Raw genomic sequence first — 15,986 nt, 5'->3', positions numbered from 1 at the left:
ATAGATTTGTTTTCAGTTGTAAGAAGAGATTATTGATACTTAGTATCTTAATAGAAAAATAAGTTGCCCAACAGAACAGCAGACTCTTAATAAGAATCAATTGCTTTTCCCTTGCTTCAAGATACAAATGTACGTAAACTTTCCTGGAAAAAAAAACAAAGCTATTGTTCATTCAACTGCTTTCAGAATTCCTGTTCCTGTAATTGCTACTGCTTTATAAAATTACTCTTTAAAAAATGTTCTCTCTGAAAAAAAAGAATTGGAAGACTGATACCAAAAAATTGCAAATAGTGGGAAGGGGATTATGGATAACATTTCTTAATGCTTATCTGTATTTTCTAATGTTTTTATAGGGAACATGTGTTACTATAGTAATTTTAAAAAGTTACAAAAATAGCAACAAGATACACAAAACTTTTAAACTGCTTTACAACTTATCAAGATCAGTAATGACTTTAAATGCATGGCCCTCCAGAAAGCAGAAATACAATTTTGAATTTTAAAATCTTTGTAAAAGGAACCTCTTTGCTGGTTTTACAATCTAAATATGTGAGTTGTTGCTGCCCTCTTTTGGTTTATTCGGGCTGAGCAGAGAAAATTTCCAATTAAAGTAGCTCTGTGAATATAGGTTATTTAATTATGACTTTGGGAGCTCAGCGATCCTTCCTTAGTAATGGTGAAATGGCTCCCATTGTAACGTTCTTTGTTATGCTGTCACTGACGGTCTGGAGGTCAAATCTGGAGGTCAAATCGTACTTCTGTAGACAAAGTAAATAGTGCCTTCTAGGGATGTTAAAGCTAGAAAGAGGATCACATTTTTTTATAGAATGTTTTTTGGAACATCTAAAGGTATGTTAAAGGCCCTATGGAGTTCTGTACTTATAGATAGATCCATCTTGAGGACTACTTTACCTTACATGTCCTCTCTCTTAAAATTTCCTATATGATAGAAATCTAATCTCTTTTATGCTTATAGATAGGGGCTTTAAAATCCTTTAAAGTTCTACATTTTCTGCCTCCTCTCTTTATATCTCTTGAGATTTATTTAGTATAAAAAGCATATAAATATTTCACAGTCACCAGATTCGTTCATCTGAAAAGCATAAGTAGATTATTTTCTGAAGGAACCTGTGCTAAAAAACAGAGAATGGGGCACTGTTACAGATTAGAGGATAATTCTTTTTTTCAAGTTGAAAAAAATAACATGGAGATACATAAAACTTCTAAATTACTTTAGAATTTATCAAAATTAGTAATGGCTTTAAAACCACAGCTTTAAATACACTGCCAAAATCAATAAAAAAACTGAATTTGAAAATCCTTGTGAACCGAATCACTTTGCTTTTTCTACACTCTGAACATGGGAGTTTCTGCTCACCTGGGAGTGAGGGTGGGGACAGTGATGAGTGACGTCAGACTGCTGATGCCTGAGATTAGGCTGAGAAGTCCCAGACCACCGGCAGCCATTCTAGTCACACACCACCCCCTCCCCCGCCCCCACCCAGTCCAAATCTGGCATGGACCAAAGGCAGCTTTGTATTTTTTGTTCTAGTATTTGCATGGATGATTCCAGGCCCTTTGGCCTCTTGAGCACAATACTTCTAGTAGGAGGTGATGAGACTGCTATCTTTGACCAATTTCCTATAAGGAAAAGCAGGTGCCCGGAAAGAACTAATGACAGCTAACATTGGGTCATCATCTTAGGGTTTGGAATGTGCTTTGAAAGATATTATCTAATTTGACTTTCACACCAACCCTGTGAAATAGACACTAGCCCCATTTTCTAGATGAAGAAACAGCTTCAGTGAGGTTAAGTAATTTGTCCAAGTAAGTAAAGCTATGACTTGAACCCAGGTCTTTCGGATTCCAAGTCTAATGCTGATAGGGAACTGGTCACCTGGGATTCAAAAAACGTTCGGTCATTTCTTTCCCCCAGAAAAAGCAAAAGACACTATTTCAATTTGTCTTACCTGGTAATGCAAAAATTATTTTTCTTACACCATCAATATCCAAAGTTGCAAATGTTGTTGGCAGGCTAGAGAAAAAAAGAGGTTGTTAGTGAGGGCAGAGTAACATGACGAGTCAACTAAGTGCTCCAGTTTTCTTGTTGCGGGGCTCCCCATACAGAAAGTTGACCATATAGAAGGACTTTTCTGTTGACCCTTCTTAACCTCTATTACTTGAAGTGTTTCAAGAGCATTTAAATCAATTTGTTTTTAGCATCTTCTGTGTCCAAATAACCAAACTCCCTGGTTTTCTGTAGCTTACATTTTTTCCCTTCCTGCCAGTGCCATTGAAGTTATCCCAAATCCTGGAATTTCTCCACCCATCCAGCTGATAATGTCTATACTATTGTTGGAGATTTATAACAATCATTCTTAATATCAGAAGACCACCTGGTAATACATGTCTATCAGATAACTATCTATTATTGTTCAAGATGAGTATTTCCCAACCGTTTAAAACTGTACTCAGCAATAAACATAAGAATCTCCCTCCTCTGAAGGGAGTGTTTTAAAGTGTCAAAATAAATAAAATACCATGACTAGAACAAAATTAAAGCAACAATAACTTAAAAAATTTTCAAATTATACTTCCTCAAGTTTCTGACATGAACCCTTATCGTGGGGGTACAGAGAAGTGAGTGTCAGTGGCATGGAGGTGGTGGGCAGTTAAGAATCGTGATTTTTTTCTATCGTCTACCCTTTATATTGAATTCCAGCTAAAATTTTCATTATATTAATGAAACGTGAGTGGTGTAGAATCCTTATGGAATGCTGAAATTTCCATACTGTCGACAAATCATCCTTTTAAGTACCCCCCATTTTTTTCTTACGGTTTTTGCAAATTGGTCTTTCAAAAATGGGTCATTCACTCATGAATTTTTGCAATAATATGATGAACATTAACATTTTTTGATGATTTATAGCCATCATTAACTTATTGTACTCTGCTATAATACAGTGTTGTTGAGTCACAAGGGTATTATTATGTGTTGGTTTTACTTATAAACCATAATCCTACATCATACACTGTTGTGTTTCCATAGTTTGTTTTTGTTTTCCTAGTGTTTTTCTGTGGCTCCCCTTAATGCTAGATCCTTAATGCTTGCTTTAGGTTTGGGAACCACAGAAGAGTAATAATAGCTTTATTGTTGGAATGACAATATTAGTAATAATAAAAGTTATTATTTTAAAAGAAACATCTATGCATTACATCCATTATTTCATTTAATTTTCACAACAATCTCACGAGGTGACAATTATCATCCATTTTATAGTTAAGGAAACAGATTCAGAGAGATTAAGCAATTTGGCCAGAAGCACTCAGCTACCCAAGTGGGGAAACAAAGATTTGAACCAAGGTTTTTCTAACTTTATGGCTCATAATTTGGTAAGGCTCTCATTGGGTATGCTGTGAAGTGTTAGTCTATGGACTTTGTAACATCTGTTTTGGGCTACTGAGGTCTTTTTGGCTGACTTTCTGATTCTTTGCTGTATTTTACACTTGATCTTAGCCAAAAGGCCGAGAAGCGATTTTTGCTGTAGTTTAGAAACATGAGTTTAGACTGTCATGTAGAGTTATGGATAGGTTACTTGGCAATGACTGTTACTGTGTGATGAAAATAATTTCCAAGATAAATTCTCAAAAACAGCTATGTTCACTATAGATGACTCATAAAAATTATGATTGATAGATCTGGTTCAAAATACTCCAAATGCTTTTTTGAGGATCTCTGTATCTAAAGTGAAAGAGGTCAATTACATTCTGAGTGCACTGTATGCCGGAAGAGCAAAGCTAAATTGTTCTTGAGATTTTTATAGTTCTTCTTATTTTACTATTAAGTAGCAATTACCTTTAAAATCTTCCTGTCTTTAGACAAATACAAAATTCTGGCCAAGTAAAGGAAGCCCATTTAAACTTCTAAACCACTTTATTATAGTAAACTAACACACATAATAAGAGAGAAGAGGAAATGCATAAAACCTTCCTTCTACTGTACGTAAAGCCAATTTAAATCATCTTTTACATCTTGCAGACAGGTACCATGATTTCTCTAAAGGCACTCATTTTAAAAAAGATTCCATAACAAAAAATATTTTGTTATCATGCATCGCTATCGTTAGTGCCCTGTTGCTAGACTGTGAAGTTTTTGTTTAGGCTCTGAGAGGCCATTTCCTTGAAACTCAACTCTTATTGTTCAATTCTCCTCTTGAGATCAGAATGCAACAGAATTTATACAATGACTGAAGTCACAGAGTGTTGTGACTTTAACTGAGGACAATAAACATTAGGAACTGACGAACTCCTAAAGTTGAGGTAGGTGGTAAATAAAAGACTGAAAATAAAAAGAACTGTACACCATAGGTGCTGAGATTAATTTAAATAACAGATATTACACAAATAATTCTCTAGCGGTGAGGGCAAGTGATGTCAGCCTCTTTCTCACTGCAAAGGGAATAACTGATTTAATATTTAGGGTTAGTGAGAAGCACGTTGACGTGGTTTTGGGATTTCCTCTGTATTCTAATCAAATTAGTATTGCCCATAGGGACAGGAAAATAAAAAAGCCTGTGCATTCATACCATAGCAATATCTGCTTAAGACAAAATATTCTTAATAAGAATGATCCAAATCTAACAATTTCAATAATGAAAGAGCCTTGTAAGCAGCAGCCATATTGGGGTAACCTCAGAAATAAAATGCCAAGAATTCTAAATTCTATCAAGTTGTGAAGAAAGCTTTAAGGATAATCTTAACTTCATACTTAAGTAGCAAAACTCGGAGGTAAAGCCTGATCTCTGTCCAAGAACTGATATGAGGTATCCAATAACTCAGGGAGATTAGGAGGGTTATATGACTTAACAAAGGTTTCTGGAATTTGCTGATAGTTCCCACTGCTCACTGGAAGAACTGGTAAGTCTCACCTCTACACTCTCTTAGGGTTCCCATGAGCACCCATCAGGGTAGACTCCTAACTAAAGCATCACTGCTGCCTCCGACAGCAAGGAAGTGTGCTGGAACACTCACCCACACGCTGAGCCTTTGAACAGGGAAGCAAAGGTTTATAGAGTAGCAGGCGTCTGAACAGGCAGACTTGCATGAAGATATGGCCACACATATTTCATCAGCACCAGTGTTTGGCATTCTTTAAGGATTTACAACTGCTTACAGGACCTCCATCAGCCTTTCCTTAGAGAGTTATTAGTTTTTAGGAGATGTGCAAGATCTTGGTATGTGGTTATTTTTCTTTCCTCCTGGGAGGCAGTAAGAAGCAGTATGAAATACTACTTATGAAGTATTCTTATAAAGGAAAAAAAGTTGACTCTGAATCTAATCAAGCTTTTAGATCTAATTTCCAGTCTACAGAATATATTGGAGAGAGTGGAGCAAATTAAACACCACCATAAGGAAACAATCGGCCAAATCTATTCATTAGGACAAATGATTTGGTTTCTTCAACAAGACAACAGCATGACCACAAAAGGAGGGGTGGGGAGTAAATATTCTCGTTTAACAAAGATTTAACAACTACGTACAATGAATGGACTGACTTGAATCCTAATTCAAGCAAAACAATTATAAGAAGGCATTCTTTCTCTTGACATCTCGGAGAATTTGAATATAGTCAGGGCATTAGATGATATTCAGATATTCTTATTTATTCTGTTAGGTGAGATAATACAATTGTGATTACATAAGAAAACGCTGCTGTTGTCATTATTATTTAAGATGTATACCATAAGGACATCTCTAGAATTTGTTTTAAAATAATCCAGCCCTCTGTCTCCCCAAAAAGGTGAGGGTTGGGTTGATACAACAATTATGAAAAAATGTTGTTACTGAAGCTGGGTGATGGGTTCATGAGGGGGTTCACTGCACTCTACTTTTGTGTGTGTTTGAGAATTTTTATACTAAAATGTTTTCAAAGAGAGATAGAAAATCAGATAGAGAAAAATAGAAAGAAGGAACTAGGAACTAGACATGAGAATCAAAAAAAGGTTTAGAAAGTTGCTTTGCTTTGTTTATGCCAAACTCAGTGATTCATAAGGAAGATGAATTCCCATTTCAGATAGAAGCTACACTTGTGCAAAAAATTCTGATACTGTAATATTTCTTTATTAGAATAGATAATCCATAAGAGAAAATATAAAAAGAGAGCATTTAAAACTGTTAGTCAAAGCAAGCCAAACCAAACCCATATATGAGATAAGATTATTTTCATACCCTGGTTTCATAAAAACCCTGCCAAAATGGATCTGAGCATGAAGATCAATGTCCAGCACCTGCTTGAGATAGTCCTGCAAATATGAAAAATAATCACTTTACTTTCAAACATTCTTATATGAGAGAATCAAAACTTTAAATGAAGATAAAATGAATTTATAAGACTAAAATGAAAACAACACCTTATTTTAGTGCAGTTGATTTTCTTAAGACAAATATTCCTTCACCCCTTCATTCCTCAGTCATTCATTTAATAAATATTTATTGAGCACGTGGTATAATGCTGAGTACCAGTCTAGGTAAGGGGGCTGTAGCCTTGAACAAAAGAGACAATATCTCTATCCTCATAAAAAGTACATCCTAGGAGGAGTACTTTGATAATGAACCAAATAACCACATTAACATATTAATTATTACCGGGTGGGTTATTGTCTGTCTTTTAAGACAGGCTTTTATGTCTGAGAAAGGATGTTAACAAATATGGCTTAAGAAGTTGTTCCTGGCCAGGGAAACCACATGTATATACCCTACACTATTCTGCTTAATGGATTTAAAATAATGTACATTCTTCAGTTGAGACTTGGATATTTGCCCATAGATTTCCAATTTTAAATAAGCCAACAAAAATAAAAAAGAGGGATGGAGTTTTAAACAGAAAGTCAAGGGAGTGTAATTGCTCCAACTTCAGTTGTGCTAACAAAACACAACCAACCTAAGGTTATGACCCATCCAGAGTGATTTGACAAAATCTGATCTTTGGAAATGAAAGGCAACACTGCCCTGTAGTTGGTTTTGTAGACAGAAAGAAAAAAAGCTGCAGTTCTTAAAATTTTTCAACTTCTTTCTTGATCTGTTGTTTGTGTTGCTTTATTCACTAACCCAAGAGTGAGTCTAGTAACCTACTAAAATTTTAAATATTTCAAGAGCTATGGGACATTGTATTTTTTAAAATTGGTTCTCTTCTCTCTACCTCCACAGCTTCAGCCTACATCATCTCACTTGGATTACTGAAATAGGTCTCTGCCGGTAGCACTGCCCTCCTCCAATTCATGTCCCCCACAGAAGTAAGAGATCTTCTGAAAACAAATCTCATCAAGTCACTATATAATACTTAAGAACTTCCTGGTTTCCAGGAAAAAAGCCTCATCTTTTCAATATCATATCTATGATTCTTGTATTTTCTAACCCCCTTTTACCAATCATTGCTCTCATTAGGCAGTCTTCCCACCTAGCCCTCCTCCCTCCCTCCCTCCCTCCCTCTTTCTCCCTCCCTCCCTCCCTCTTTCTCTCCCCTTTTCCCTCTCCCTCTCCCTCTCCCTCTCTCCCCCTACCCCACCTCCTCCCAGCAAGACTATGCTGCTTTCAGTTTTTAAAGCTTTCTTGCCTCTAGTCTTTGAAAATGTTCTTCCTGCTGCCTGGAATACTGTTTTCTACCCTCTGCCCACCCCCCCTTCTCTCAGTCTCAGTCCTCGGCCTGCTTTGCATTACCAGGGCTTGATGATAGATCAATTACTTATTTATGTTTATTGTGAGGCTATATTAATGGATGCAATAAATTTAGAAATGTTATATTTTCCTGATGAACTGATACATTTACATATATGAAGTATCCCTCCTAATATCTAGTAATCCTTTTTACCTTAATTTTTCTCTGATATCAATACAGCCACACCAGCTATCTTTCATTGTAATTTTTTTATCTTTTACTTTCAATTAGCTGTGTCCTTAAATTTAAGGTGTGCTGCTTATAAGTATCATACTATTGTTTATTTACACCCAGAATGACAATTTTTAAACTGATTTAGTCCATTTACATTTAATATAATTACTGCTATATTTGGATTTAAAACTATTACCCTATTATTTATTTTCTATTTGTCACTTCTGTTTTTATTTCCTTTTTTCTTCTTTCATGTCTCCTTTTGGATTCACCTTTTTTTTGTTGTTGTTGTTGTTGCTTTACTTTTCTTCTATTAGCTTGCTGGTTACACAAAAATTCCTTTGTTATTATTTTAGTGGTTATTTTAGAGATTACAACATGCATTCTTGATTTATCACAGTCTACCATAATTTGCTTGACAGAGCCAGGTAAACCTGTTGCCGAAGAAGCGCACTTCGTGGGTGGCTTAAACCTGAGCACATCTTTCCTTGGTTCCTGAAGTGAATGCCAAGCAGCAATAAAATGTGAACTCTGCTAACTTTTGGTTTCTCTAATTTTGCCCCTTTTATTGATTTTAGTTCTATTTTGTTTCTGTGCCTGGTCAACAAATTATTCCCCCTCATGGTAGCAATGATTGGAAATTTGGTTTATGGTCTGACCATTTGATGATTCTTATAAATGGAAGATATAAATCTTTTCTTTTTTGGCATTCAATATATTAGTTTCAGATGTACAGCACAGTGGTTAGACATTTATATAACTTACAAAGTGATCACCCCATAAGTCTAGTTACGCCCCCATGCCATACAATATTACTGACTATATTCCCCATGCTGTACTTTACATCCCCATGACTATTTTGTAACTACCAATTTGTACTTCTTAATCCCTTCACCTTTTCGCTCAGTCTCCCAATCCCCTCCCATCTGTCAACCATCAGTTTGTTCTTTGCATCTATAACTTTGTTTCTGTTTTGTTTGATCATCTGTTTTGTTTTTTAGATTCTACATATAAGTGAAAGCATATGGTATTTGCCTTTCTCTGTCTGATTTATTTCACTTAGCATAACACCCCCTAGGTCCATACATATGATTGCGAATGGTAAAATTCCACTCCTTTTTCATGGCTGAGTAATATTCCATTATATATAGAACATATATTTTTGAATTAGTGTTTTTGTATTCTTTAGATAGACATCCAAGTGGAATAGCTGAGTCATCTTGTAGTTCTACTCCTAATTTTTTGAAGAATTCTTTTTTGAAGAATCTCCATGCTGTTTTCCTCAGTGGCTCCACCAATTTACATTCCCACCAACAGCATGCAAGGCTCCCTTTTCTCCACATCCTCACCACTTCTTACTTTTTGTCTTTTTGATAATAGCTATCCTAACAGGTGTGAAGTGATATCTCACTGTGGTTTTGATTTGTATTTCTCTAATCATTAGTGATGTTGAATATTTTTTCATGTGCCTGTTGTCCATCTGTATGCCTTCTTTGGAGAAATGTCTGTTCAAATCCTCTGCCCATTTTTTAATCAGGCTTTTTTTTTTTTATTGTTGAGTTGTATGAGTTCTTTATACATTTGGGGGTATTAACCCCTTCTCAAATATTTGTAAATATTTTCTCTCAGTTAGAAGGTTGCCTTTTATTGTGATGATGGTTTCCTCTGCTGTGCAGAAGCTTTTACTTTAATATAGTGCCATTTGTTTACTTTTGCTTTTGTTTCCCTTGCCTTTGGAGTCAGATCCACAAAAATATCACTAAGACTGATGTCAAGGAGCTTACTGCCTAGGTTTTCTTCAGAGAATTTTATGGCTTCAGGTCTTACCTTTAAGTTTTTAATCCACTAATTTTTGTATATTATGTGAACTAGTGGTCTAGTTTCATCCCTTTGCATGTGGCTATCTGGTTTTCCCAGCGCCATTTATTGAAGAGACTGTCCTTTCTCTATTGTATGTTCTTGGCTCCTTTGTCGTAGATTAATTGTCCATATCTGTGTGCATTTATTTCTGGGATCTCAATTCTGTTTCATTGCTCTGCGTGTCTGTTTTTGTGCCAGATTTAATTACTATATCTTTGTAGTATAGTAAGTCAAGGAGCGTAATACCTCCAACTTTGGTTTTCTTTCTAAGGATTGCTTTTGGTATTCGGTTCCATATAAATTTCAAATTATTTGTTCTAGTTCTGTGAAGTATACCATTGGAATTTTGATAGGGATTGCACTGAATCTGTAGATTGCTTTGGGTATGACAAACTTTTAATTTCAATAGTAATTATGTTTGTAGTATGCCAGCTTAAAAATAACTTAAAATCTCAACCACAAGGTTGCCAGTTCGATTCCTCGAGTCCCCAAGGGATGGTGGGCTGTGCCCCCTGCAACTAGCAATGGCAACTGGACCTGGAGCTGAGCTGCACCCTCCACAACTAAGACTGAAAGGACAACAACTTGACTTGGAAAAAAGTCCTGGAAGTACACACTGTTCCCCTTTCTCAATAAAAATCTTAAAAAAAAAAAGAAATAAAAAGTTCTTTAAAAAAATATTAAAAAGCATAATAAAGGACAAAACTTTGAAAATGACTTTTATTTGCCTTGGTTTATAATACCTATGTCTGAGAAATAGGTATTACACCTATGAAGCTGAGAAATATATTAAAATTACAGTAAATTCACACAGGTTGGATGAGCTTATTTCTTTGGTTACTGATTAATGCTTTCCTTACGATATGAAAGGTTATTTTCGTGTGTGTAATCTGCCTTTTTGTGCTTTACATTTGCTTTATTGTGTTTTTAATTATTTAAGACAATAAAAAAGCAAAGAATGAAGTTTACTCATTTACGAATGAGCCAAGATTATTCACAATCATGTTACTTTCTAAGCCTATTTTCAAATATTTTATTGTTGCTTTAGAAAATTAGAAATAATTAAGTTTGTCTGATACGTTACCATTGTAACAGTTGCTGTCCTATCTGAGAAGAGACGCTCAGTGTGCCTTTAGGTTAAATTCACATAAGTAAAATGTTACTAATATAACTATTTCAGAAACTGTATGCTTATGGGAAGTGCCTAGAGATTTGACAACACCTTTGCTGTCCATAATATGTTTTTACCATCAGGGAAAACACTGATAAAAATTTTTATGAAACAGTTACATACTGTATCCCAATGGAGAACTTTATTCATCTTCTATTCTGATGTTACTGATTACAGTAATAAATTAAGCAGAGCCATTAAGTATCTGTCATCTATGGCAATTTTCAGTTTTACTCTAATGCTTGCATGAAGGCTCAGCTGTAAGTTACAGTGACTAGTTTGTGTCTGCAACAAAGACTTGGAGCACTAGGAAGGAGGACTGCCACAGGTTCTCTGAACTATGACACTTGAAAGAGTCTCCTGGGTACAGGCTTCTGAGATGATACAGCTGAGATAACTTTTATATAGTACCAGTGGACTGTGTCAGGAATCCCAGGACTCTTTACATTGGAAGCAGATGGCTTTTTGAAAGCAGACTGCTAACCCAAGATTTAGCATAACAAGAAGGACATAGGGCTGAATGACATGACAAGGAAAATTTTATTGTATTTATTTGTATGGCATATTGTTTATTAGTTTTAATATTCTATTGCTGTATAACTCTAGATTTGCAAAACAAACTCAAGAAGGCCTATATGGTTCATTACCACTCTTGCTGCTAAATAATCAGGGCAAGTCAATGAGGCCAGTCATTTTTTGTGCTCAATAATTATCTTTGTGATTATTTTGATCACATGAGGTGGGAGAGACACTCTCAGGAAAAATCAAGAGACTCTTAAATAGCAAAACACAACAAAACAAAACAAATGAAAAACAAAACTGGGTGTCCAGTCTAAGTGTATCTTCTAAGTTATATGCACCGTTCATTGTTTTTGAGCTATTTTACAGTTTGGCAGGTTGTAGAAAATTTATAGCAACGAATACAATTTTTTAGTTTTCAGGGCACAATGTAGATACTGTTTACCTGAAACTTTGAGTGTTTTATAAAAATGAAAACTCTTTGAAACGTCTAAGTGGGGTAGAGGGAGGTGGAGATGGGGAGAGATTTTGAGGGAAGCAAGAGTGGAAGTCATTTTTATTTGGCTCAGAAGAAGATAGAGGTTTGTGGGTCCCACAAACAGCAGGGACCCCTTCCCCCACCCACGCTCCCAGCATCCCCATGCTCCCCGAGTTGCTAGTAGAACCCAAAGAGCAAAGGCCTGAAGATCTAATGGCACTACAAGGACACTTTAGATGTATCCAGTACAGACTGGTGACCAGCTGTGTCTCCCTGATGCTCTGTTACCTCTTAAGTCCCTCCCAGTCTTTGGCATAATTCTTGGAGGGGGTGAGCCCCAGTAATGGCTTAAATAAACTTTCCTGCCAGTTTGGTAGCATGAGCGCTCATAGTAGGATTTAATTTGAATTGAGTAAATGAATTTCTTGCATGCTCGAGTTTCTGCACTTAAGATTCATCATGCCTGCTACATAATGCTTCTGGATCTTTCCTTGATGTCCCTGTCTTCCCGGTGACTGGTTTCCAGTCTCAGCCCTTGGGCTCTATCTCTTATGCTTTTCTTTCTTTCTGCTACTGAGGTACACTGGAATTCTTTTGGGGAGTAGAACTTGCAGGTTGGCAGGAGTTTGCTACATGTATGCTTTATCTCTTTCTTCCTGGTTCCCTTTCTTTCATTCCCACTCAAGGAGGTAGGAAGGACAATTATTAGTTCCTATTTGGAATACTAAGGGATACCCAATTCCTAAAACTCCTTCCTAGTAACTTTAAGATTTAGTTTCTCTTACCACGCAGAGAGTGAAATAAAGAAAAACAATGTGCTTTGCTACATTGGTTCTGTTTACTTGTGAGCAAATCCCTAGGATGAATGACATCGCTGTTAACATTAACAAAGACCATTAAGTTTGAGAGGTGTTCTGTCCTCACCACAGTTGAGCCACAATTGCCTATGTATGCTACAAACTTGTTTCTTCCTCAGAAGTATCAGAAAAGACAAACTTCAGGTCTGCCAACTATGAATAGGTATCGTCCCATAATTAAGTTCATTAGTATCCAACATAAATGATACATGACACACTCCTGGAAATAAGATTTTTAACATTTAAGTACTCCTAACTTCAGGGTTTGCTCTTGTGATACTCAGAATGCCACAGGCAGCCTGATGGTAATGAAAAGGTATGTAGCAATTACTGCAATGGATCCACTACACTGCGGACCTCTGCCCTTGGCCTCTGTGATCTCAGCAGAGGTCCGTGGTGGTATGCTCCAGCTGGAATGAAAGACTTCTAGGAGACTGAGGGAAGACTAACCCAGCAATCTGCCTGCTGGAAGGAGAATACCTGCCTACACTTTTAATACCTTCACTCCTGGATGTAACTTGAGATGTCAGTCTTGGACTGAGAGTCTCTCTTGTCCTTCTATGGTTTTAACAACCGAGGTGCTATTCTTAAACACACTGAAACTAACATTGTGATTGGGAGGCAGGCATTCTCTATTCAGGCTACCGAATTCTGACATTTGTTCTCAGAGCCAAAGAGTTCACTGTCCAAAGAGTCAGTTATAAATTTAGGCAGTTTTATAGCTAGAGAGTGCAGGGACCAAGAACAATTACATACATAAGATCTAGCTAAAAATCAATCAAGCTCTTGCAAAATATTAATTTTAGTAAAAACTGTTACTAGGACAATCTTTTTATAATTTTCAGTTTAGTCACTAATATGAGATAAAAGAAAACTTGGAAAGAGATCATAGCCTGGCAAAACATTTTGTGACCTGAAATGTTATTGAGCCAAGACATAAGGTTGGTTATTGTAGCAAAGAATATTTTGCTTTTATAACATTATTCAGTGGACCCAATACTCATCATGAATAAACACATTTCATTAATATATATAAACTTAATGATACTGAGATATTCAAATTGTGATTTTATAGGACTAAGCATATACCATATGAAAAGAGTTAGTCTTATAAAATCCTATATATACTTATATATGTTTGTATTTTATTTTCATCATGGTTATGATTATGATTATTGTCAAGAGGAGCAAAGTAATATCCAATCCACTCTTTCTTCCTTGTGGGAAGCTAAGTGTTCTTTACCAGGTTTGGAACACATGGTGGTGGGGGTCATCAACAAATTTAAATTTAAGTAGAAGAAAGGAGCTTGGAGCTTTACCGCAGGGGTAAATTGTACACATAAAGGAAGTTCTAATGTAGTAAAGCTGAGTGAGCAAAAAGCCAGAAATCTCCAGGGGCAGATTGAAACCATTCTGCACATTGTGGGATTCTCCGTGATGCTCTTGAGGTAAGCTCTCTGATCTACCCACACTGCATCCCTTTTAGAATGCCTAGAAATTTCTGAAGCCTCATAGATTTTCAGCTTTGTGGAGGTCTGGTTGTGGATACCAGATGTCTCCCAGGTCACAGTGAATGAACTATGCAAGGATATTGCAGTGGATACATTTTCATGAGCCCCATTTTTTCATACCTTTTCCCCCATGGACACACCCCCTGAGGTGATGATGACATCAGCACGACTGATACCCTCATTCAAGGCATTGAGTAAGTCATCTGGGCTGGAAAAAAATAAAGACAAATACTTTAACACACTAGGAAAAGATTTTAGACATAGCGCCAACTTAACACTAACCCACGTTACTTACTGAGTAGGCATTGACATGAGTATAGCACTACATTCTGTATGAAGTGGGAATCAACAGGGTCTCTGTCCAACAGGAGCGTAACTCTTACCATGGAGAAAGAATTGTACGTGCGGAAGTAGTGGCTATTAGTACTTCCACAGGGCTTTGTGCTCTGTCTAACAAAGCAACATAACAAGGGGAAACAGTGAGGTGTTGGTAGGCTTTCTAACCATCCCGGTTTGCCTAGGAATATCCCAAATTTAGTATAGAAAGTCACATGTCCTAGGAAATCCCAGATAAATCGGGACAGTTGGTCACCCTGTGCTGGAGAGATCACATAAGACTTTTTAGAGGGAATATGACTTATGTTACTTAGGTCTTGAGAAATGGGCTGGATTATTATAGGAGGAAAGGAATGGGAAAGGGCCTTGTAAGCAAGAGGACCAGCCTGTGATGAAGCCTGTGGTGTTTCTAGATCACTGTGAAATATGTTGAGTGAAGGACTTGACTTGCAACAACCGGGATAGGTGGCGTAAGACGCGATTTTGGAGGGCCCTCCTGCTCAAGAATTTGGATTGCATCTAGTAGGAAAAGGGTGTGGGGGTTCCCTAGAAATAGGAGGAGGTGGCAGGTGTTTATTGGGAAAAGAAAGGGTAGAGAAAAAAGAAGGACATCAGAGACTGTATGAAATATTCTGAGAGGGTAAAGGACAGGATGAATATTAGGGACTGAAACGAGGCAGATTCCTGACAGTCAACTAAAAAGACAAGTGCATCAGGCCCTTTGATTGCACAAGTCAAAGGCCTGGGAGGACGAGATGGAGCAAAGTCAAGGGTCTTATCCTCTGGATGTCAAAGGGTTGCAAAGGCCTGACTTGAGATTGATCAAGTAAGAAAAAAAATGCAAGGCATCGGGGCTTATGGAGGGACAGGAAGGCAGGCAGTAGTTGAAAGGGGCTGTTTAGTTACTATTTTAAATCCCTAAAAGCTACTGGGCAATGTGCACTGTACTTTTACTTCTCTTCAGACGATAGAATACAGAAAAGGTACCTTTTGAGGAATATTTGTCCAGCCTACACCCTTGTTTTCTGAGAACTTCTTACTCTGTAGGGAAGGGGTGTGCTTCCCTTTCTCCCCCATGGATATTTAACATGTACATCTAAAAAGGGAGCAATTATAGCTTCTGGTTTTCGAGTCCTTGCTTTCAGTCCCTCTTGAGGCCTATTTTGGCTCTTGGGTTCCATGAGATAACACTACATCTTCCCATAAATCCCTCCTTAGCTTAAATTAGCATCAAGAGGTTTTCTTTAACTTGATATCAAACGATGCTTCAATGAGATAGCATGTGTTCTCCCAAATCTCTTGTGGTAGTGAAGTTTGTTCATGTTCCTTTACATTATTTGATGGGAGGAGGGGGAGCAGGAGGAAA

General features: G+C 36.9%; 1 protein-coding gene across 26 annotated transcripts in view; it reads right to left on the bottom strand.

The window, feature by feature from the left end:
* The window catches only part of GPHN (gephyrin), a 455,320-nt gene that overhangs the window by 14,985 nt on the left and 424,349 nt on the right, over positions 1-15,986 (bottom strand). For all 26 annotated transcript variants that reach the window (XM_081049702.1, XM_081049721.1, XM_081049725.1 and 23 more), the window contains 3 exons: positions 14,405-14,492; positions 6,229-6,302; positions 1,971-2,035 (listed from right to left, as the gene is read on the bottom strand). In XM_081049702.1, coding sequence (XP_080905828.1) covers positions 1,971-2,035; positions 6,229-6,302; positions 14,405-14,492 — 227 coding nt within the window. The remainder of the gene's footprint in view (positions 1-1,970; positions 2,036-6,228; positions 6,303-14,404; positions 14,493-15,986) is intronic.

This window comes from Rhinolophus hipposideros (genome assembly GCF_964194185.1).
Source record: "Rhinolophus hipposideros genome assembly, chromosome: 5".
NCBI classification, from domain to species: domain Eukaryota; kingdom Metazoa; phylum Chordata; class Mammalia; order Chiroptera; family Rhinolophidae; genus Rhinolophus; species Rhinolophus hipposideros.
The sequence above is the reverse complement of the archived record's forward strand: the minus strand, read 5'-3'. Positions and strand labels throughout refer to the sequence as shown.